Source organism: Excalfactoria chinensis, chromosome 21 (genome assembly GCF_039878825.1).
Source record: "Excalfactoria chinensis isolate bCotChi1 chromosome 21, bCotChi1.hap2, whole genome shotgun sequence".
NCBI classification, from domain to species: domain Eukaryota; kingdom Metazoa; phylum Chordata; class Aves; order Galliformes; family Phasianidae; genus Excalfactoria; species Excalfactoria chinensis.
This window is the reverse complement of record NC_092845.1, coordinates 1332239-1352685: the sequence shown is the minus strand read 5'-3', so window position 1 is coordinate 1352685 and position 20447 is coordinate 1332239. Positions and strand designations below refer to the sequence as shown.

At 52.8% G+C, this 20447-nt stretch overlaps 2 protein-coding genes across 5 annotated transcripts in view; both read right to left on the bottom strand.

The window, feature by feature from the left end:
• Positions 1-242: 242 nt before the first annotated feature.
• On the bottom strand, positions 243-2228 carry APOA1 (apolipoprotein A1). Its single transcript, XM_072354837.1, has 4 exons — positions 1788-2228; positions 1608-1663; positions 1234-1387; positions 243-995 (listed from the first exon to the last, which is right to left on the bottom strand). The coding sequence occupies exons 2-4, from the start codon at positions 1648-1650 to the stop codon at positions 398-400; spliced, it is 795 nt and encodes a 264-aa protein (XP_072210938.1). The 5' UTR covers positions 1651-1663; positions 1788-2228; the 3' UTR covers positions 243-397.
• A 1703-nt stretch (positions 2229-3931) lies between these two features.
• SIK3 (SIK family kinase 3) overlaps positions 3932-20447 on the bottom strand; it is a 71232-nt gene continuing 54716 nt past the window's right edge. For 2 of the 4 annotated variants that reach the window (XM_072354808.1, XM_072354809.1), the window contains exons 15-25: positions 17603-17746; positions 14924-15074; positions 14137-14262; positions 13749-13834; positions 12960-13069; positions 12097-12454; positions 10717-11603; positions 7363-7526; positions 6753-6885; positions 6135-6302; positions 3942-5778 (exon numbers count right to left, since the gene is read on the bottom strand). In XM_072354808.1, the coding sequence (XP_072210909.1) occupies positions 6145-6302; positions 6753-6885; positions 7363-7526; positions 10717-11603; positions 12097-12454; positions 12960-13069; positions 13749-13834; positions 14137-14262; positions 14924-15074; positions 17603-17746 (2317 nt within the window). In that variant the 3' untranslated portion in view covers positions 3942-5778; positions 6135-6144. Of the gene's footprint in view, positions 5779-6134; positions 6303-6752; positions 6886-7362; positions 7527-10716; positions 11604-12096; positions 12455-12959; positions 13070-13748; positions 13835-14136; positions 14263-14923; positions 15075-17602; positions 17747-20447 lie in introns of all 4 variants that reach the window. The other 2 variants (XM_072354811.1, XM_072354812.1) reach the window with 1 other exon arrangement.

Sequence of the window (20447 nt, the reverse complement as noted above, 5' to 3'; positions counted from 1 at the left end):
CCAGCCCAGGGTTGTGTTCTTGAGGTGCTCAGCACGGAGCTGGTGGCACATGGGGAGCTCCCAGCCCAGCATCACTGTGACCACATCCTGAGCAGAGCTGGGACTGTGGGGATCAGCTAACCCTAAGCCAACCCTAACCCAGCTCCCCACCCTGCAGCCCCCCCACCCTAAGGGGGTGTCAAAGGGCCCATCCCCACTTATGGCTTAGATCCCCTTCCCCAGCATCCACTGCAAAGACTGAGTGAGCTCCAATAACTTAAGTCACGTTTATTTGACAAAAGAATGGCAAAGCTGAGATGGACTCGGGGTGGGGGTGGGAGAAAGAGGAGGGTAAGGAGGGGTCTCCGAGGACTCCTGGGGGCCGGCATGGCCTGGGGTCAGTCCCTGGGCCAGCAGCTCAGGCCACGGTCTTCTGGAGTTCATCCAGGAGGGTGATCAAGCGGTTCTTGAGGTTCTCAGCGTAGGGGGTGAGGCGCTCCTTGAATTCCTGCACCAGAGGAGTCATCTTCTCGCGCAGACTGCTGAGCTGCTCCACCACCTTGGCCTGGTACTCGGCAGCCTGGGGGATGCCCCTCTCACGGATCTCCTCCAGCTTCTGGCTCAGCTTCTGCCTCAGCTCGTCGCTGTACGGCGCCAGGTTCTTGCGCAGCTCCTCCACGTGCCCACGCAGACGATCCCGCGCCTCCTCGGCCACCGGGGTCAGCTTGGCCTGCATCAGCTCCACCTTCTGCTTGGTGAGCTCCTTCAGCTCCTGAGCTACGGGCGCCAGGCGCTGGCGGTACTGCTCCAGCTCCTCGGTCCACTTGGCGGAGAACTGGTCCAGGAAGGGCCGGATCTTCTCCTTCACCTCCTCCAGGTCCTTGGTCAGCTCAGCACGCAGAGCTTCGGTGTCCTTCAGCCACATCTCGCGCACCTCCTTGTAGTAGGGAGCCATGTCCTCACGCAGCTTGGCAGCTGCAGCACCCAGCGTGTCCAGGTTGTCAGCCAGCTTCAGGCTGGGGAGAGCAGTACGGGGTCAGATGTGGTGTGGGGACGTGGGGATATGGGAACATAGGGCCATGGGATACGGAAACGTGGAGAGATGGAGACGTGGGGATGAGGGGACGTTGGGACATGGGAACACGGCACATAGGAACACGGGGACATGGGGATATAGGGATAGTGGGATATGGGCATATGGAGACACAGGGACATGGAGACATGGGGACACAGGGACAGCATCCCCCCACTTACTCAAGCTGTTTGCCCACAGCAGAGGACTCGAACTGGGCGATGGCATCCTTGCCACTGGCCTTCACCGTTTCCAGGTAGACGTCCACCATATCCCGAATGCGGTCCAGGGGTGTCTGGGGGTCATCGTGCTGCCAGAAGGAGCGGGCCTGGGTGCCTGCAGGGACAGACAGGGCGTTGGGAACGGGCAGATGGGGGGATCCCACTCCACTGCCGTGCCCAGGAGCTGCGGGTCGGAGCCCCACCGCTGGGGAGCTGCAGGCTCCGGGGCCGCGGGGAGCGCTCGGCTGCGGTTTAATGCACGGAGCACTTCGGGATCGCGCTCTGCATCGCCCTCAAGGGGCTCAGCCCATCCCCACCGCCCTGTTCGGACGTACCCGTCAGGAAGAGAACAGCGAGGGTCAGCAGCACGCCTCTCATCTTCGGGCTGAACCTGAGGGCAGAGCGAGAAGTTGGGCTCGAGGAAGCCCTGCGCAGGACCGGAGCCCGGAGCCGGCTCAGAGCCCGGAGCTGCGGAGTGAGGGTTTGGGGTCCCGGCTCCCAGCGCGGTCTCTTACCGGCGCTCTCCTGCCACCGCTCCGCACTGCTCGTCCCGTGTGAGCCCGCAGCTTCCCCACCGCCGCTATTTATGCAGGAGGGGCAGTTCCCGCAGGAGATAAGCCAGCGCTGCAGCCCAAGAAATCACTCCCCGGCGCGGGCGATGTGGCGCGTAGAGTTCAAGGATCGTGCGCACGGCCCGGGAGAGAGCGCCAAGGATCTCCGGTTTGGCAGAGCCTCGAGCAAACAGGAGCTCCCCGGGGATGCGGAGTTGGCCAAGGAGATGTTTACGCTGCGGGTGACCCAGATTCCGAGCCCCGCCGGGGCCCCTCGCAGCCCCCGGGGATTGGCCAAGAGCCCGGGCACCGGGTTTATACCCGCAGGGATTTGGCCGCCCGGACCCCAACCCCTCGTTCTCCTCCCGCCAGCGCCGTGGGTCCCACCGCATCCTTCCCCGAGACGGAGACCCCCCCCCAACGCCCTGCCCTCGTCCCGCCGTGCCCCCAAAGCGGAGGGACGGAGCGGCGCCCCGCGGTTGCTGCGTGCCCGCCGCTGTCAACACGGAGCCGTGCGCTGGGGCACAGAGCAAACAGCGAGCAGCTGCAGCACGGCCGCACCGCATCCCGGCCTCGGCCCCACATGAGCACTGTCCCACCAGCACCAAAGGAGCCCAAAGGAGGCTGAGTTGGGGACACAGACATGGGCATGGCCCCCAGGTCCCACAAGCACAAACAGGTGGGCTGGTTAGTGGACATGCCGGTTAGTGGATGGGCTGGTTAGTGGATAGGTTGGTTAACAGATTCATTGGGTAGTGGATGGGTTGGATAGTGGGTAGGTTGGTTAATGGCTGGGCTGGTTAGTGTTGGGCTGGTTAATGGCTTGGTTGGTTAGTGTTGGGTTGGTTAAGGTTGGGTTGGTTAGGGTTGAGTTGGTTAGTGTTGGGTTAGTGCTCCTCATGTCCAGCCTGAATCTCCCCTGCCGCAGCTTGAAACCATTCCCTCTGGTCCTATCACTAATGACACGAGAGAAGAGGCCGACCCCAAGCTCACTACAACCTGCCTTCAGGAAGTTATAGAGAGCTATAAGCTCTCCCCTGAGCCTCCACTTCTCCAGGCTGAACAATCCCAGTTCCCTCAGCCGCTCCTCATAAGGCCTGTGCTCCAGACCCCTCACCAGCTTCGTAGCCCTCCTCTGAACACGTTCCAGGGCCTCAATGTCTCTCTTGCAGTGAGGGGCCCAAAACTGAACACAGCCCTCGGAGGTGCGGCCTCACCAGTGCCGAGTACAGGGGGACAACCACCTCCCTGTTCCTGCTGGTAACACTGTTCTTGATACAAGCCAGGATGCCGTTGGCCTTCTTGGCCACCCAGGCACACTGTGGGCTCATGTTCAGCCGAGCATCAACCAGTACCCCCAGCCCCCAGGTCCATTTCCTCAACACAGTCCTCCAGCCACTCCGCCCCAAGCCTATAGTGCTGCCTGGGGTTGTTGTGGCCAAGGTGCAGGAAGTGGCATTTGGTCTTGTTGAACCTCATTCCATTGGATTCAGCCCAGCTCTTCAGCCTGTCTAGATCCCTCTGTAGGGCCTTTCTACCCAAAGGCAGATCCACACTCCCAGCCAATTTGGTGTCAACTTACTGAGGATGCACTCGATGCCCTCATCCAGCTCAACAATAGAGATATTGAAGAGGACAGGCCCCAGCACCCACCCCTGGGGAACACCACTCATGACTGGTCGCCAGCTGGATCTAACTGCATTCACCACCACTCTCTGAGCCCGGCCCTCCATCCAGCTCCTTACCCAGCTGAGTGTACCCATCCAAGCCATGGTTAATGCCACGGGGCAGCTGTTCACAGAGCAGTGACGCTCTCAGCTCTGGTGCAGCCCCGAGCCCCCTTGCTGTGCCCACATCCACCCCCCCAGCCCCTCAGCCCACCACCAGGGGCAGCTCCTCTCTCCCAGCCCTCCTCCCCCGGCTGCAGCTCCAGGTCTTCCCCATCAGGGCTCCAAGGGAAGCCGGCCTTTGGCAGGACGCACCCGATGAGCGGGTTTGGTGACCAGCGCTGCCCTTCCCTATGGGGACAGTACAGCACATGCTGCTCTCCTGGGCAGCCCTGTGGCCCCCATCCGCCCCCGGTGTTGAGCAACAAGGCAAACAGAGAAGCGAGGGAAGATCACCAGCATGGTTTTATTTGCCATGATCCCACCGTCCGACCAATCGACGCGTTGCAAGTGACCCGCCAAAAGAAATCAATCCCCCCCCCCAAAAAAAAATATAACACCCAACCAATAAAATGGACTGAAGATTTACCAAAACTTCGGGTTTTTTTCCTCTTTTTATCTTAATTTTTAGTCTGACATAAATGAAGGGGGAAAAAAAAAATAATAACTTCTGACATTTCCAAAAACCCAGAAAGAATAGCAAAGTATTTTCATCTACATTCAACATACACTGCGCGTATCGATTACTGCAATACAAAGCCATGATGAAAAGAAACCAAACCCAAAACCCAAACGTGATACGTCGAAATGGCACGGTTAGAAGCGAAGTCCCCCCTGCTGGGTGCTGACTGTAGGGCGGCCACCTCTCCAAGGAATAAACAGTGTAAACGAAAGGAAAACAAACCAAAGGTACAGAGCAAAAAGGCTTTCGGTGCCTCCTGGTGCCTCCCAGCCCCTTCCCTCCCCCCTCACCAGCTTCAGCTTGTGGGCTTTTCCTCCTCTCCAGCTCTGCAGCCCGCATTGAGCATCGCTTTCCTTGGGACCAAGGGATGGGGATATGGGGGGAGGCGCTGACAGCCTGTAGCGAATGAACCTCTGCCGTGCTGGTTTCGCACTTCCTTCTGTGCAGAATTCAGGAGGGCTGTCTCGATTCTTTTATTATTATTCATTATTATTCGATGTCTATTTCTTAAATATTCCAAAAGTGTCATTAAGAAGAATTTTCAGCTGGAGCTTCAAAAGTCCCAAAGGGTGACGGTGATGCCAAGCTCTCCCCATAGCCTGGATGCTGGGACGGAAAGGGGAGGGAAAGGGGCGGCTTTGCTTTCTCTCAGCCAAAGAAAGAGCAAAAAGAAGAACAGAGAAGAGATCTCTGCGCATCCGAACCGCATAGAGGAGGACACCAATTTGTCACGGGCACAAGAAAAAAACCAAGTCACAATTTACAACGGCATGAAAAGAAAGCGAAGACTCGGAACAAAAGGTGCAAGTGACAATGGGTGCAAGAACAGAATCTAGGTAAAAAGTTCTCTCAACCAGAAATTCCTTTTGCCTTTTATTAATAACAATAATAATAAAACAACATTTCCCAAAATAAAAAGGATTCCTTGATGATCGGGAGGAAAAGCTCCGAAAAGAAAGGGGGAAAATCTGTCTTCCCTACATTAAGCCAAGGAGGGAAAAAAAAAAAGAAGAATAAAATCACATGGGGGTTAGAAATGAAAAACATCCCAATTTTGGGGGGGGTTTGGTTTTGGGGAAGGGATGGAACTGATCCTGTTAGCACAGTGACGAAGGGAGCAACGAAAGCAGACAGAGATGAGACAATATTGCACCAGGCGCTCGCTGCAGGCAGGCGGGAGGTGAGCGCTGCGGGGAGGGGGGTGGGCACTGCGCCCTGCTCAGGAGCCAGCAGAGGGGGGCAGGGATGCACTGCAGGTTCCTGCCTGCCCTGCAGGCTCCATGCGCTCTGCTTCCAGTGCCGGCCCCCACCATGGATGCTCGCAGCCCTCCAAACCAGGCTCAGTGCTCGGGCTCCGCTGACGTGTAGGATTTGGGGCTCTCCGGTTCTTTCGGTGATAGCTGGGAGTTACAGGCAAATACGGCAAAAAATATATATATATATAAAAATTAAAGGAACCAAAGGAACAACACACTGGATGAAGTGATTATGAGGAAAGGGGCCATGGTATTCCAGTTAGTCAGAAATACTACGGCAATTTGGCGCAATGCTGCTAGATACTGTTGGTTTAAAATGGACCTTTTCATTTCAAAGCTGTACAGAAAACCTGCAACAGAGAGAAGAAGCGGAGATGTGTTAGGAGATCCCAGAGAACAGCAATCCTGCTCCCACAGCCCCTCATCCCATTCCCAGCCCAAACCCACAGGGCACAGCCCAGAGCAGAGCCCACACCGACAAAACGTGGCTCTGGAAGGACAGCAAAGGCACAAAGGAGGGCCCTGAGCACACAGAAGGGTCAGCCAACAGAAGGAGCTCAGAGCTTAAGGTCTCTCCTCCAGCCCCGCACCAATGCTGGAGTAAAGGGGTGGGGAAGGAGAGGCACAAAGTCAGGCAGGTCCAGGGCTGCCATCCAGGAGAGCCCAGATGTGCAGCTGGAGAGAAAAGGAGGACACCGATACTCACTCCCTCCTGGTTACACCCCTGCCTGCTCCATCCCAAAGGGCACCTCTGGGTGCTTGTAGCTCAGTAGGACATCTGTGATACATGTCGATGGGTAACAAGAGGTGTTTAGATGCTGGTTGCCATCACCTAGGTTGGGATGCTCTTGACCTTCCAAACTTTCTCCGCATTCTAGAACATCAAAGAACAACATCAGGGATTGCATTAGCAGCACTGAGGAGCTGCAGCTCCTGCATGTGGCTCAGGCCAGCAGGAAGCCCAGTTCACTGCTGTCACAAGCTCAGGCTCTGGCCAGCAGCAGCACCCAAGCACAGAGCTCTACAGACTGTCACAGGTTTGTACCCAAAATATGTCAGAGCTGGGGATGGTTGTGGCATCTAAGCCTCAAGTGCAGTGAGAAATCCAAGAGACTCTCTTTAATTCAGCTCATGCAAACGGCATTGAGGGAGCTTTGATCCCACAGGTGACAGCTAACCCTTCCATCCCTGCAGCACTGCAGAGCTCACCAGCAGCAGAGGTGGCTTTGCAATGCAGGCTGTCAGAACAACGCAGGTCCTTACAGCTCCTGACCCACACCCCATGCAGTGCCCACACCATGTCTGCAGCTGCCCAGGTCCTTACCCTCACTCTCCCTGTCACGCAGCTGCTGGCTGGCCATGAGCGACGACTGGCTGAGGACGGCATCAGACATCCGAGCAGAGCTGAGTGCTTTTCCTGCCATTAAGCTCATCCCAGGCAGGTTATCTAACTGCACCTGTGGAGACACCAATCAAAGTGGGACCAGAGCCAGGCACCTGCAAGCGGCTTCCCTGGCTATCTCTGACAGCTGCCCAGGGAGTTTCAGGGCTTCAGAGTACAAGGGTACACATCAGGGACAGTGTAGGTGCAGCCAGTGTCACCTCAACATGGAACGGATGGACAACTCAACTCCCTTATACTGCACTATCACTAATTAGGGAAAAGCTCTGCTCTACAGCAGTAGGAAGCCATAGCAAGAAACATGCCATAGTCTGGGTCTGATTGTTCTGAGAGGTTCAAAATACAGAAAGCAGAGCAGCTGCTCTTTGCTCTCAGCGTGGTGCAGGTCACTGAGCACACTGCAGAGCTGAAAGCTGGGCTCTGTGCATCTGTAAAACTACTGCAGCCAGAGCCAAGCCTGGGGCAATGCAAATAGTTTCATCAGAAACACCCCGGGGACAAAAGGAAAGACACAGCCACTCTTCCCACTTACATAGGCATCATCACTGTTCTGGATGGTGTGATGTCTCTGCAGGGTGCGGGGCCGTGGGTGCTCACTGGATGCTGGCCGTGCCGGGTAGCCCAGCCCGTTGTGGTCAGGTACCTGCATGGCTTGGCCCGGGGAGCTCCTGTCCATACAGTTCCCTACGACGGACTCTTGAAATCAGATGAAACAGAAAAGCATCAGATTAGCACAAGGAACCAGTTGCTCTTGGCAACACGTGCCACCGCAGCACAAGCCAATGTCACTTGCAGCGTGCTGCCTACCGGGCAGGAAGGGAATTGCTGGCTGCTCTGGCTCAAACACTGCAGCACCGGGGCTCCCTGGATGGCCCACAGGCCTCTCTGCTCCTGCAGCAGCCTCCATCTGCCTCCCCTCCAGCCCTGCACCCTCCTCCATGCATTGCTCGCATTACACAAGAGAAGGAGAAGGGTCCCCCCCACCTCCGACACAGGATGTTCTTAGCAGGGCCCCTTGGTAATTGTATGCAACAGATCTGGCTGAAAGAGCTGCCAGGATAGTAGTTGTTATCAGATGACTTCTCCCTGCCCTCCTCCAATCTGGCTGTAGGAGTACAAGAGCATTCTGCCTGGCAAAGTCCATCTGCACCGCAAGCTCTTATGACCGAGGGTAAAGGCTACATTCCTACCCAGCAGAACCTATCGTCACTAAGTACACGATGTTTTGAATAAAGTCCTGAGGTATGGAGAAGCCTATTGCTGGCTGTGGTGCACGTAAACAATTCTCTCTTGGTGAGCAATCCCAAAGAGCACAAACATGTGGATGAGGCCACGGGCCATTGGGAGCTGCCCTGATGTGACACAGCCTCAGGTTGATCCCAACAGCAGATACCAGGTTTGCAGGGAATGGCCAGCAGGAAGCAACCCCTGCTTGTGCCAGCAGTGAGACACTCCTGGCTGGGACCGTGCCCTGGGAGCTGGCAAGATGTGTGCTTTCCAGAGACTCGTCCCTAACATTACCAAAAGCCAAACAAGTCCTGGTCATACCCTGAGCACCCCACGCTGCTCCCCAGCATGCAGACAGCACTGCTAGAGCATCCTTCCCAGCAGCCAGGCACTGAACTCTCAGCCCCCAGAGCCCAGCCAGCAGCCGGAATGCAGCCGGCCTCCTTCCTTCTGCACATCTGTGGGGTTAAATTCAGTTAATGGTCAGCATTCCCGGAAAGCAAGAAGGAAAACATGAGGTAAGGCAGTGCTGGCAGTGCAGGGCCACCCACGCAGCGCTCGGGGCCCTTCCAACTGTGGGAATGGTCGGGGCAGGCATTGCCAGCAGCGGGGAGCAGCAGCAGTGAGGAGCCCTGAGCACAGGCTGCTTCTCTTGCTCCTGCCCCACTCTGGACCCTTTCATCCCAGGCAGCCTTTGTGTCAGTGCATGTGATGCTGGCACCCGGCTCCCCAGCGCTGGGGAAAGGTTTCCCACGGGCAGAGCTCCCGACCCCAGGTTGGAACAAGCCCGCAGCTGAGCTGCTCGAATGCGGTTTAGTCATACCCTAACCACAGACTGGGTTGAAACTCTCATGATCTGCAGTTACCTTCTGTGGCTGATGCTCAACTGGCTTTTAAAGCAGGGTCAATGCACTCTCTTTGGAAGGCATAAATCCCACTGAGCCCCCGCAAATCTGCACTCCTCCCTCGAGCAGCATTTCACAAGATGGGGGGGGGGGAAGAAGATATCTGCCCTCTCAGCTGTTTCTCCTCCACAACACAGAGAGGATGGCTGGAAAACCCCAAGCTGTGTCTGAGAAGGGCAGCCTTGCAGAAACACCTCCTGCTGCCATCCCTCAGCACCTCTAACACTCGGGTTGTGCTACAGGCGAGTGAGTGGCACCAGAACATTCAGGTTGTTTGCAGCAAGATTTTATAGGATCGACTTGTAGGAAATGTACCTTGGGCCGCTCAGATGTCTGCTTTGTTTGGAAGTGAAGTAACACAGGCCAGATTCCAAGTGGGTTATTAAAGCCAAGAGGAAAGCTCCGCACAGCTGTATCTCAGAACACAGTTTACTACACGAGCCCTCCAAACAGCCCATCAGAAGTGCTTACACAATGCGACTTGCAAACATTTACTTGCTTTTTACTCATTTACAAAGTCTTGTTGTCTAAAGTCCTTTTCCCTTGTGTAACCTGTTTTAGCACCATCAGTACTGGAGCAGAACTTTAGCTTCTGACGCTGTTAAATCTTATCATTTTGCATGTTTTGGTCTAAGATGTTACGATGCGAGCTCCAGATTTGGTTCCAAATGCACCGGCACAGCTTTCCAATCCCACCTAACCTGGGGTTACTCTTCCCTTTCGTGCTGTAAATACCACAGGGACATTGAAGAAATCAAAAACACAAAATCAAGGAAGACTTGAGAAAAGCAGGGCCCTGTCCCTGCTCTGAGGGACACAGCTTGGCATGCCCACACCGCCCTCTGCACCACTCTGTTCCCAGCCAGTACTTTCCCAACAAACCCATGCTGTGTCCCCAAACAAAACAGCACCTCCTGTGCCCAGGACACTGCTCCCCTGTAATAGGGATCCCTGTGCCAAGGGCAAGCTGATGGCTTCAGACCAGTACAGCTCAGTGCTGCGGTGAATACTGATCCACCCAGCCCAGCCTGGAAAGTCTCTATTCAAACAAAACCTTCTTAGCAAGGGGGTAGGATTGTGTTTTTTTCCTACAGGGAAGGCCTGTAATTATAGCTTGGGCAGGAATTTCTCTTACAGCACATCACTACTAATGCAGCAAGGGCTCAACTGTTTCCAACAAGCTTCAGCTCCCTTTCTTTAGAATCAACTCCTTGCAGCTAAAGCAGGGCTCCAGCCTCACTGCTGCTTCCCAAGGTGCCCAAGCAGTGCAAGGCAGACTTAGCAGCATGTATCACCATTCTTGTGCTGCAAGTTTATGGAAGCCTTAGCAATGCCTGGACTCACAGCTCTGCCCCTATGAGAAGGAATACGCCACATTATAGGTCTTTTCTGGGTACTTATTTACACCTGATGGGGGATCAACCCCAACAAGAAGAAACGAGTCAACAGATCCCAGCATCAATTCAGAGACAGCACTATCACGGTCCTGGCCTTTTACCTGCCTACAGAAGTAGGTCACATTCCAGAGAGAAGAATCTAGCAGAGTTCTTATTTAACACTGTTTATTAGAGAGACTATGCCTGCAATTCATAGCCACAGAAGCCAGAAAGAATCTAGGTAATTCTGTGCTATGCAAAATATGTCACGAAACCATTGCAGTGCTGGGTAGGGATGGTGTTCTCTGGTAGGAACACGAGCAGTATGCAGCCAGTATGGAAAAGCATTTCAGCCATGCGAGTGGCCCTGAGCCTTACCTCTGCTGGGCACCTTATTCCTACTGAATCCAGCAGCGGGCTGATGTCTGTATTGATGCGTCCCCAGCTCCTGAACGTGATTAGCAGTTCCTAGCAAAGATTCTGGGTCCCCGTGCCCTCCTGCATTTACAAGCAGAGGGGTCTCGTGGCAACCTTTGGTCAATGTATTTGAATTCTTACTGTCTGGAAAGCTGTCCCTGGCGCCCTCGCACGCACAGTCTTCCTCCATGCTCTCCGAGTGGAACAGAGCTGGCTGGTGTACGTATCCGTGTGGTGGCACTGATGCAGGTACCTGCTGGATACATTCTTGCGCCCTGATTTTTAAGAGATGCTGGGGGCTGTTCTGTGGATGATAGGCGTCAGCACTCTGATAAGGCAAAGACAACGACTGACGCTCCGACAGGCTCTGTCCCATGCTGGTGCCCATGTTCCCAGCATCCCCTTGACTCATGTGCCTGAACAACTCTTGAAACTCTTGCTGCTGCTGCTGCTGCTGTTGCTGCTGCTGCCGCCGTTTGATGAGCTGTGCAAATTCTGCCTGGGGCAGCCGCATGTCCGTGTGCCCCGTGAGAGAGTGACGGGGAGAAAGAAGTCCCTGGAGGATGTGCGGTACCTGCTGGTGTCGGCTGTAGTCAGGAGGTGTTGGGGACAACAGTGCTTGCTGTAGTGCCGATGCAGTGTAGTGCTGTTGCTGCTGATGTGCATTTTGAGGGAAACTGGGATACTGGTCAAGCTGTGGGACTTTGAGAGCTTGCTGAGCTGGAGGAAACCCAACTCCTCCTGATGGGCTGTAGTTACTGGGGGAAACACGAGGCTGCTCTGGGAACAAGTGGGGGTGTAAGTGCACCTGGTCGTAGTTGGCGGGGGGGTTCCTGTACACGTTCAGACTGCAAAGAACAGAAAAGAACAAGTGACTGCACTGTGGCAGCTCCAGCTAGCAAGGCATGCAGGGCTGCCTTTGGTGCTCCCACCTCACACGGGGCCTGCTTGATCCAGGTCACCCCCTAAGGCAGCTGCAGTGTAAGGTGGTGCAGCCCTTTCCAGAGCTGGTAAACGTAAGGGAAGCAGAATCCCTGACTGTACCGAGAGCAAAATACGATCTGGGAAAAGCATCTGTTTGATGCAAAAACACTTTTCTGTTTAACTTTTCCACCTCCTGCCCTGCCCTGGCAGGATGTAGGGACAGCCACTCTTAGCACAAGGTGCTTCCCAAGGCACAAACACCCACAGCCTTGAACACTCCCAGAACTCCCAGCCTGGGCCACTGCCTGGAGTCAGCTTCACCCCCAAAACAAGGGGCTGATGAAGAACCCCCACAACTCCACCTCACACCCAGCCCCGTTCCCAGCTCAGGGGAGATGTGGTGCAGCAGTGCCTTACCTGTGTGACTCGGCGCTGTCAGCGCTGAGCTGCTTGGACAGCTGCCTGTGGCCATAGGTGAGGGAGGCCATCAGGTTGGCGCGGTGCTGCATCTGGATCTGGTTGGCACTGGGGCTGATGGACATACCCCGTGTGTGGGAGGACATGCCCTGCCCGGCCACCGAGGCCCCTTGCAGGAGGTTGTTGCTGACCATGTCGCCGGGTTCCTGCACTTGGATGGTGACCTGCTGGGCCTGGGACTGCTGCTGCAGAGCCAGGCACGTCAGCCCCATGGTTGGGGGAGGGGAACAGTTACCAGACTGTGGGAAGATTGTGTTGTGGGATGGCATCCCTTGGAACTGGGACTGGGAGGCTGCACCTACGAGGAACAAAGACTCTCAGCACCCACATTAGCCCAGGGCAAGGCTCAGGAAACAGCAGCATGCAGAGCTCCAGGACACATGGCAAGGAGAGCACTGCTCCTGGTGACTCTGTCACGCTGCATCAGGGTGCAAGGGTCAAGATAGAGTCTCTTTGCATAGAAAGAGAAACAAAGCACAGCTCACAGTGATTTGTATCAACCCGAGAATATCAGCCCTTCCTCCCCACCCCCGGGAGTGATAAGTAAGGATCTCATGACAAGAAACATATCAACACATTCCAGCTGGCAGATCCTTGCGAGCTCTCGATAACACCAGCCCTTGCTGCCAGATGGAGAATCTTTTACATCATCAGCAAACTGCACAAGGATTTGAGCACAGGGGGGACCAAAATCCCCCTATTCTCCCACATACTTTTTCCCCAGAGGTTGGATGGGACCACAGGGCTCTGCTGAACGAGCCGCCCTGAGGAGTGAGGATGGCTGGGCAGCTGTCAGCACTTACCGTGGGGCTGCAGCACGCTGCTGCTCACAGGAGGTGGGCTGCTGTTTGGCTGCCTGAAGAGGTGGTTATTAGGGTGGTTTGGGGGTGGGCTGGATGGCTGAATCCGTAACCTACGCAGGGAAACAAACACCTTTTCATCACACATGCTCCTCATTAAGACACTTTTTCAACTGTGAGAGCTGAAGCCAAACGCTGTATTTTTGTTGTAAGATAAACACCATGAAGCCTGCATTTGGGACCCCAAGCTCTTTGCAGCTTACCTTCTATTTTGAAAGCTGTGTCTAAGACATGTAGGTAATGAGTGTAACCTGGTGGCTAAACAAAAACCCCATGATGAGAATATCACAAGCCTTCTTCCTGACTCACTGTAACCTGTGAGAAAACCTTCCTTCCTTCATTCAGCCTGCCTCATTTACAAGTCAGGGGTGATTAAAACAAGGACTGTCACCTAACACAAAGTTGGAGAAGATGTGAGAAGCCCAGGAACACCTCTGAGTAGAAATGAAGAGAGGAATTGGCTTACTGAAGGTAATGCATTTTCAAGCTGGTCAAAAGGCAAAACTGTCATCTGTTCCAAGCAGATTTGTACCTTTGAACTGCAGTTCTCTAATTCCAGAGTTCTTTCAGACAGGATGCAGCAAAAAGAACCACGCACATTCACCTGTGAACTGGCTCTGCCATTCTTATGTTACACACTTCTGGCCTGGCCCTGGACTCAGGTGTTAGCTCATCCTTGGGTTAGGCAAAGTAAGTCCCACCCCCAGAGCTGTGCTAAAGCCATTTCTTTACCTCTGAAGCTGGTGAGTGAGCAGAGCTGGCTGGTTTTCACACTGAGCTTGCAAGGGTGGAGATGGCTGAGGTGGCCGGATACAGTCCTGAACCAGGCATTGAAAAACAAGAAGCATTTATGATCAATAGTGTACTGAGTAATACATTTAGGACATGGTGATTTGTGAAGTGGGACATATCCACACTCTCCAAACACTTGGTCCCTGACTGCAGCTCTCGCTATCACAGTGGCAAACATCACTACTGAAGTCCTTCAGGCTCACTCCTCATTAAGTAAGCTGAGCAATCTACCCTCCTCAATCCCACATGGACCTGCTCTGTAGTTTTATCTGCAGCCATTCAGAAAACACAGCTAAGACAACAGAAAGTCTGCCTCAGGCTCTGATACCTGGATCTGCTGATGAAGAATCTGATGGTGCTGCTCTTGCTGATACAGCATGTGTTGTTGCTGTGTCTTCTCCAGCGTCCTCTCATCCATGTGCCCACCATACATCTTCTGAAGCTGTTCACATTCCTGTAACGAGTCCAACACACCCTAAAAGTGACCATTTTGTTCATGGCACACATACTGGGCATAAAGGGCACTCTGCTATCTAAAAAATCCAGTTAAAAAAGCTTAACCCATTTAATTTGACAGAATTGAGTATGCAACAACACGGCTAGCTCAGGCCTTAGATAACAGAGGAGAAACTGCTCACAAGCTCAAGTTGGCAGCATTGCATTCCCTTTAAAAAATGCAAGCACAAAGCTTTAATAATGATAACTTCAAGGTGAAAACAGCATCTCATATTTCCACTGTACTGCAAGGTGAAAGTCCTGTCCTAATGCCAAATCCAGCTCAAGCCATGATAAGACATGCGCCGGTTGCACAGGGGATAGCATGCAATATTACTCCCAGTTCTAGCAGTGTGAACTGCCCTTTTCCCAGGCATTCTGGAACAGCCCCAAATCTTTGCTGCCCCAGGAAGTGTGAGAGAGCAGCAGACACAGTTTGGCAGTGCTGATGGGACCACAGAGGCTGGCAGAACAGCCCACATGTGGGCACAGCACCTGCATTTTTCCCCTAGGAAGAGAGGAGTGGAAGCCCCCAAAGCTCCCAGATTGCAGTTGAGCAGCACGCACTTTTGGAGGGTATTCTGTAGGGTTTGCTGCCTGAAGTCCTTCACCCCTCTCACCTGCTGAAGCTGTTTGATGCTACTGTTATTGCCCATCTTCTCCAGGTGGGCTTTGAAAGCCTGGATGCTGGCAGCACCATCAGAGAAACGCCGAACCGGGGAGAAGCGTTCGGTGGGGAGGTGCAGAGTATTGGAGTCCTTGTAAATAGAACTGAACACATGGGGAAGTGGGTTAGTGATGCCAGATAAAAAACAAGCTGTGGTACAGAGACACTTAATTTAAACCAGCCACGCCAAAGTTCTATCTGCCCACTCACCCAGAATAAATCATGTGTTAGATCAAGAAATAACGTGCCATCAATACCATGAAGAGGAAGCAACATTACTGAGTATCCTTGGTGGCTGGGCAGACAAACGTGATTCAAGGTTGAACGTGATTGAGCCACGAATCAGATCAGAGACGGGCAGCAACTCGTCCACCCAAAGGCAACTTTGAAGAGCAGACATAGCTAGAATCAAGGTAACTGTGCCCAAAGAACTACACACATTTCCCTTTGCAATGAGATTTCCTCTTCACCATAAGGGGGAGCCAGAATAGGACTTCTTTGGGGGAGCTGAATTATGCCAAAGTTGGGGCTTCCTACTGTCAAAGTTAAGCACTGAGTTCCTGCCTGCATTGGGATGAAATCTCAGCACCTGTGACACCTGGAACTAAATTCAACAGGACCCCAGCTACTTTCATATTGATTTGAACCTCAGCTGCATTACCTCAGACAAGTCAAAGTCTTGGCTACTGCTCACACTGCTTTTGTGCTACTGTGCATATTGCTATTTGCTGAAGTCTGTTCTAAGAAGAAGAATGATTTCTCTCGGAGAGGCTCCCCCTTATCAGAACATGACTGTGCTGGAATGCTGACAGCACGCTGGGGTCAGGTCCTGTCCCTTAGCAGAATATAAATCAGTTTCTATAGATTTCACATGACTCCCTTCCACGGACAGAGCTATGTCACTCCCTTTTGATACCATCCCATCCATTATCCTGATCCATTCAATCTTCTGTTGTACCAATAGAAACTGGAAACTACAGGTAAAATTACACTGAGGTTTCCAAACACACATGGCCAAGGCAGAAGAGTGCTGGCTTCTGTGCCTCAATCAGCTTTCAGATACTACGTTATCATGACCAAAACTGGTGCTCTATATAAAGAAGATGGCTTAAAATATGTGAAGCGCTAAAATAAAACCCACCAGCTGTTCAGCAGCCGAGGTCTAGTTATGTGATGACACGATTGCTAATGGTTTCTGTGCTGTGTGTCTCAGACATGACTGGGGGGAGCCTGTTTAGGCCACAGTCAGCTGAAGTTTCCATGATTCCTTAGGTAAAATGTGAGGCAGGCTCACAGCACATTACAACGCCAAGGGTGGAATGAACAGAAGGAACAAAACAGTCTCAGGACTATGAGGCAGAGGTGATATCAATATATTAACATGGGGTGTTTTAACAATTTCTTTCAAAATACAAGTCAGTTCCTGCAGTGCATGAGTGACGCAGCTTACCTTCACAATTTGAAGCAGTCCTTAAAGTAGGACACAGCTCGTTCTGGTTGTTTTGCAAGCTGAACTTCTCTTCCTATTAAGGTCTTCTGTGACCCCAGAAATCTCTCCCCCTCCTGCTCTTCCCATCCCCCAAGCACCTCTAATGGAGTAACTTCAGGGTGTAGAGGTGCTTATCTTGGTTGTCTAGAGTTCCAGCGTGGCACTGACACTGGCTCAGTCTGCTCAGAGTTCACCTGTCTCTGCTGATTACATCAGTGCTCAGCTCAGCATGTATCTGGCTACAATAAAAAGCACTTTGTCAAGCTCACCAGCGTGAGCTGGCTGAAAGATTTAATGCAAATCTAGCCCGGTAGGCAACTGCTTTCTCAACAGTCGAGACCAACAGGCAGCAAACTCTGTACTTCGCAGCTGGTTTGCACTCTTGGCACTGAGTGGTTCAGAGCGCAGGTTTTAAGCTCTCTCTGTGGCATTAGTGTTTACAGTTTGCTTCTGTGCCAAGGACTCTGTGTCAAATTAACACTTCCCGCAATTAGGAATGACCTACTCAAACATTTGGAGTGTGTTTAGACACCATCTGCAGCAGTTCCCTCTTTTCCACTGCAATTTTTCATCCCACTCAAGCTTTCCTTCCCCATATCCTTCCTCTCAGGAGTTAGAGATGGGAAACAAAATGGCTCTCCAGGAGCTTTGCAAAGAGACTTTGCAGTCAAAACAAACAACTCTGGTGCAGAACAGTGAGGATTTTATGTGGCGTAGATAATTTTTGGTGCAGTCTTGCCCTTGCATCTGACTCCAAAATGTTCTAGAGAAAATCTACTACCTTCTGCTAACTTGACACCTACCAGTAAAACAGAGAAAGCTCTCTAAAATGAACAGATTATTCTCAACCCTTCAGTGATGGCAGCCATTCTGGCAAACCATCTCCTGCCACAAAAACAGGACCAGAGGGGACAAGCCAGCTGACTGCTGCCCCAGCACTGCCTGCAGCTGCAGCACAGAGCCTGCGCCAGTGCAGAACTCCAGCATGGTCAGACATGTCTGCCCTGAGGATCTGCTCCTGATGCTTCCTCCTCCTCCTCACCCCTCCCTGCCAAGCAGGATGTCTTCAGTGCTCCTTTCCATGAGACATCTGAGCAGGTTTCCTGGTGCAAAGCTGCCCGAAGGGCCGGTGTCATTACTCACCGGTGCTGATCGGGTACCAGGTGTGGAGCCCAAGCCCGGGGTCGGAAGGACTGCTGTCCTAGCTGCCTCTGCAAGTCTGGAGGGATTTCAGCTGTAGGGTTGGTCATTGCCAGAGTGTGTCTTTTTGACCTATTTGCCAAGTATCTGCAACAAGCAGGAGCACATTTTATAAGAGACTGATGGGATGATACTCCAAAAACAGGGAGTGTTAGATAATCCAGAGTAAAGGTGAAGAAAGAATGCTGTTGCAGTGCTCAGAACTGACTGGGGCTGAGTGATGCCTGGGGAGAAGCACAGCATAAACATGCTGCCCATGCCTGTCAGATCAGTAGGTCTTCAGTGCTTAGGGGACAAGTGTGGTTTCAGCTGCTTGTTTGCTAATGCTGTGCTCAGAAGGAAAGAGAAGCCATTTGCTTTTCACATCAGGAAAGCTACGTTTCATCTCAAGGGGAATGCTGCTCTATTCTCTGGGGAACACACGGCGACCTGCTGCTTTCAGCATGGCTTCACTCCACTGCAGCAGGTCTGCCCCCCCCTCACAAGGCCCCACTGAGGCACAGAGAGATCTGCCGTACTCGTGGAGTCACAAACAGTCTTAGCAAGGAAGAGAAGGGGCACAGTGCAGAGGCTGCTCAGCTTCCCCCTCGCAGCTGCCCTTTGCACTTCAGACTGGACCCGTCACACCCTGGGCTTGAGCGGAGGCCAGCACAGCATGGAGCACCCCACTGGAGATTAGGGGTGAGGAGAGCACTGGCTGCCCCATGACAGAGAGCAGGCAGTGCAGCACAACCCAGCCCGGTCACAGTGCGCCACCTAGGCCCTGTCCTGCTTTGCAGAGCTGGGAATCACCCAGCAATGCACTGGGCAAGGACAGCTGCGAGGAGGGGTGAGCAGCACAGCCACTGCTCTGGGGCTGCAGCCTTAGCACTGGGCATGCCTCTTGCACCAGAGCACAGCATCTGTGGTTTAAGCCGAGGTGCCCTCTGCACTGGAATGAGAATCCTCCAACTCTTCTTCAAACCCTCAAAGAGTGGGGGAGCATGCAGAGCAAAACTACAAAGCTCTGCCTCAGCCAGGATGTCAGGAAGGGCTGCAGGGTGCAGAGGGCTGTGCCCTGCTGGACTTGCAGTGAGCAGCAGCAGCGATGCCTGGGGACCAGCTGGGGGCATAGGGCCAGAAGAGATAACAGAGCACCTACCCAGAATGCCTCTGCCTGTGACAAGCACCAGGGCAGCACTCTGCCCATTCAAGGACAGGCGGGTGAATGCCCGCTTATGAACTCAACTATTTCTGTTCTTGGGAACCAGCAGCAATAAGGCGACTGTGGCAAAGAGCACCTGGCCAATGAGCTACAAAGGGGGGATTCTCACCTTTGTTTTTTTTAACCTCTGCAACTGCAGCTTCATCTGGTAAAGCAGAGAAGAGCAACAAGCAGAAAAAGAAAGAAAAAACCAACAACGTTGCCTCCTCCAAAATCAGCCTTTGCCAGCTACTAAAGCCACTTAGGCAGAAGGCAGCGAGTTAACAGAATGAAGAGCGCTTAGCATTGTGGTAACTTGCCAAAGTCTGTGCCATTAGCTGTTTAAGAACCATTTGATGGAGACAGGGAAAGTTTCCCAAAGAGCTTTACAGTTGTGGTTTGCTAAGATCATTTTATTTCAGACCTCCAGGGAACAATCCAATCATGAGCTATAACAGTGTTTCTGGTGGAAGAAAGTTTCCCAAAGCTCAAAGGAGATGTGGCTGTTCCCTGGAGCAAAGAAAAGGATACATGCTGTTTTCAAGGTCAGATTTAGAAGGGCAAAAAATTGTTCTCTGGTGGCTGCATGCAGTGTTGGAAACACTGTTCTAAGAAGCTAAATATTTGCATCTGTCCCTGATGTTACTGCTATTTACCCTTCTCTGATGACTAGCACGTGTTGCAACATAATGGGGTGGAGAGCATGTTAACGCACAACCTGAATGGGCCATCTGGTGGAAGGAGAGGGCTAAGGACAGCACAGCTGACAGCAGCAAAGCAACCTGTGGGTTCAAGGAAATTGCTCTTCAGTGGAATTCGAACACCTCTGCAACTTGCAGGGGGGTTTTACTGCCTTCCCAGTCGAAAGCTAGCTAGTTCTTAAGCCACACCACTGCATGTAGCTGCCAGCACAGACAGCTGGTGTTCAGGACGGTGTACAGTTAAGGTACAGCAGTTTGAAGGGGACTGAACGCAGCCTGTGGTGTCTGGGGGTGTGTGTTCTTCACCTGCTCAACACTGCAGCTTGGCCTCATTTCTTTCACCATGCTGCCTGGGGCAGGTGGAGGAACAGCAGTGCATGAAGCTGGAAAATACTGTGAGTGAGCACAAAGATGAGGGTGGCAACGAACTAGAGTGTAAGGCTACACAGAGAACACAGGATGCATTCTGTGGAAGGGCTGTGCTAATTCTAAGGCAGAGTTGGAAGCAGGTTCCTTCACATGGACCAGCCCTGACATCCTTCTAAGCTCTGGGAGGCAAAAGGAGTATCAGAACACACCCTGCACAGTCCATCACTACACACACCACTGTCTGAATCCTCTAGACTCTGAAGCACTGAAGTGACAAGTGCTGGCAAGGCTCTCTCAGATGAGCTCTGCCCATCCCAGACTTTCTGCCTGCAACCAACCCTCATCTGAATCATTCACCCAAGCACAGCCCAGAAGAAATGCTGTCTTACTTGAGGCGATGGTCTGTATGAACTCAGGGGGAAATCCAGAAATCTTTTCAAGTTTGAGGTAAGAGACAGGAGCACTCCATAACCACAACCCAAAACATAGTGCACCAGCTGGTTAGCACAGAAGAAACTACACAAAAGCTTCTGAG

Coding starts and splice junctions, on each gene's coding strand:
- APOA1 (XM_072354837.1), bottom strand. CDS start 1,650: ATGAGAGGCGTGCTGCTGACCCTCGCTGTTCTCTTCCTGACGG. Junction 1,388..1,607: donor CGCTGTTCTCTTCCTGACGG/GTACGTCCGAAC, acceptor CTGTCCCTGCAG/GCACCCAGGCCCGCTCCTTC. Junction 996..1,233: donor GCTGTGGGCAAACAGCTTGA/GTAAGTGGGGGG, acceptor TGCTCTCCCCAG/CCTGAAGCTGGCTGACAACC.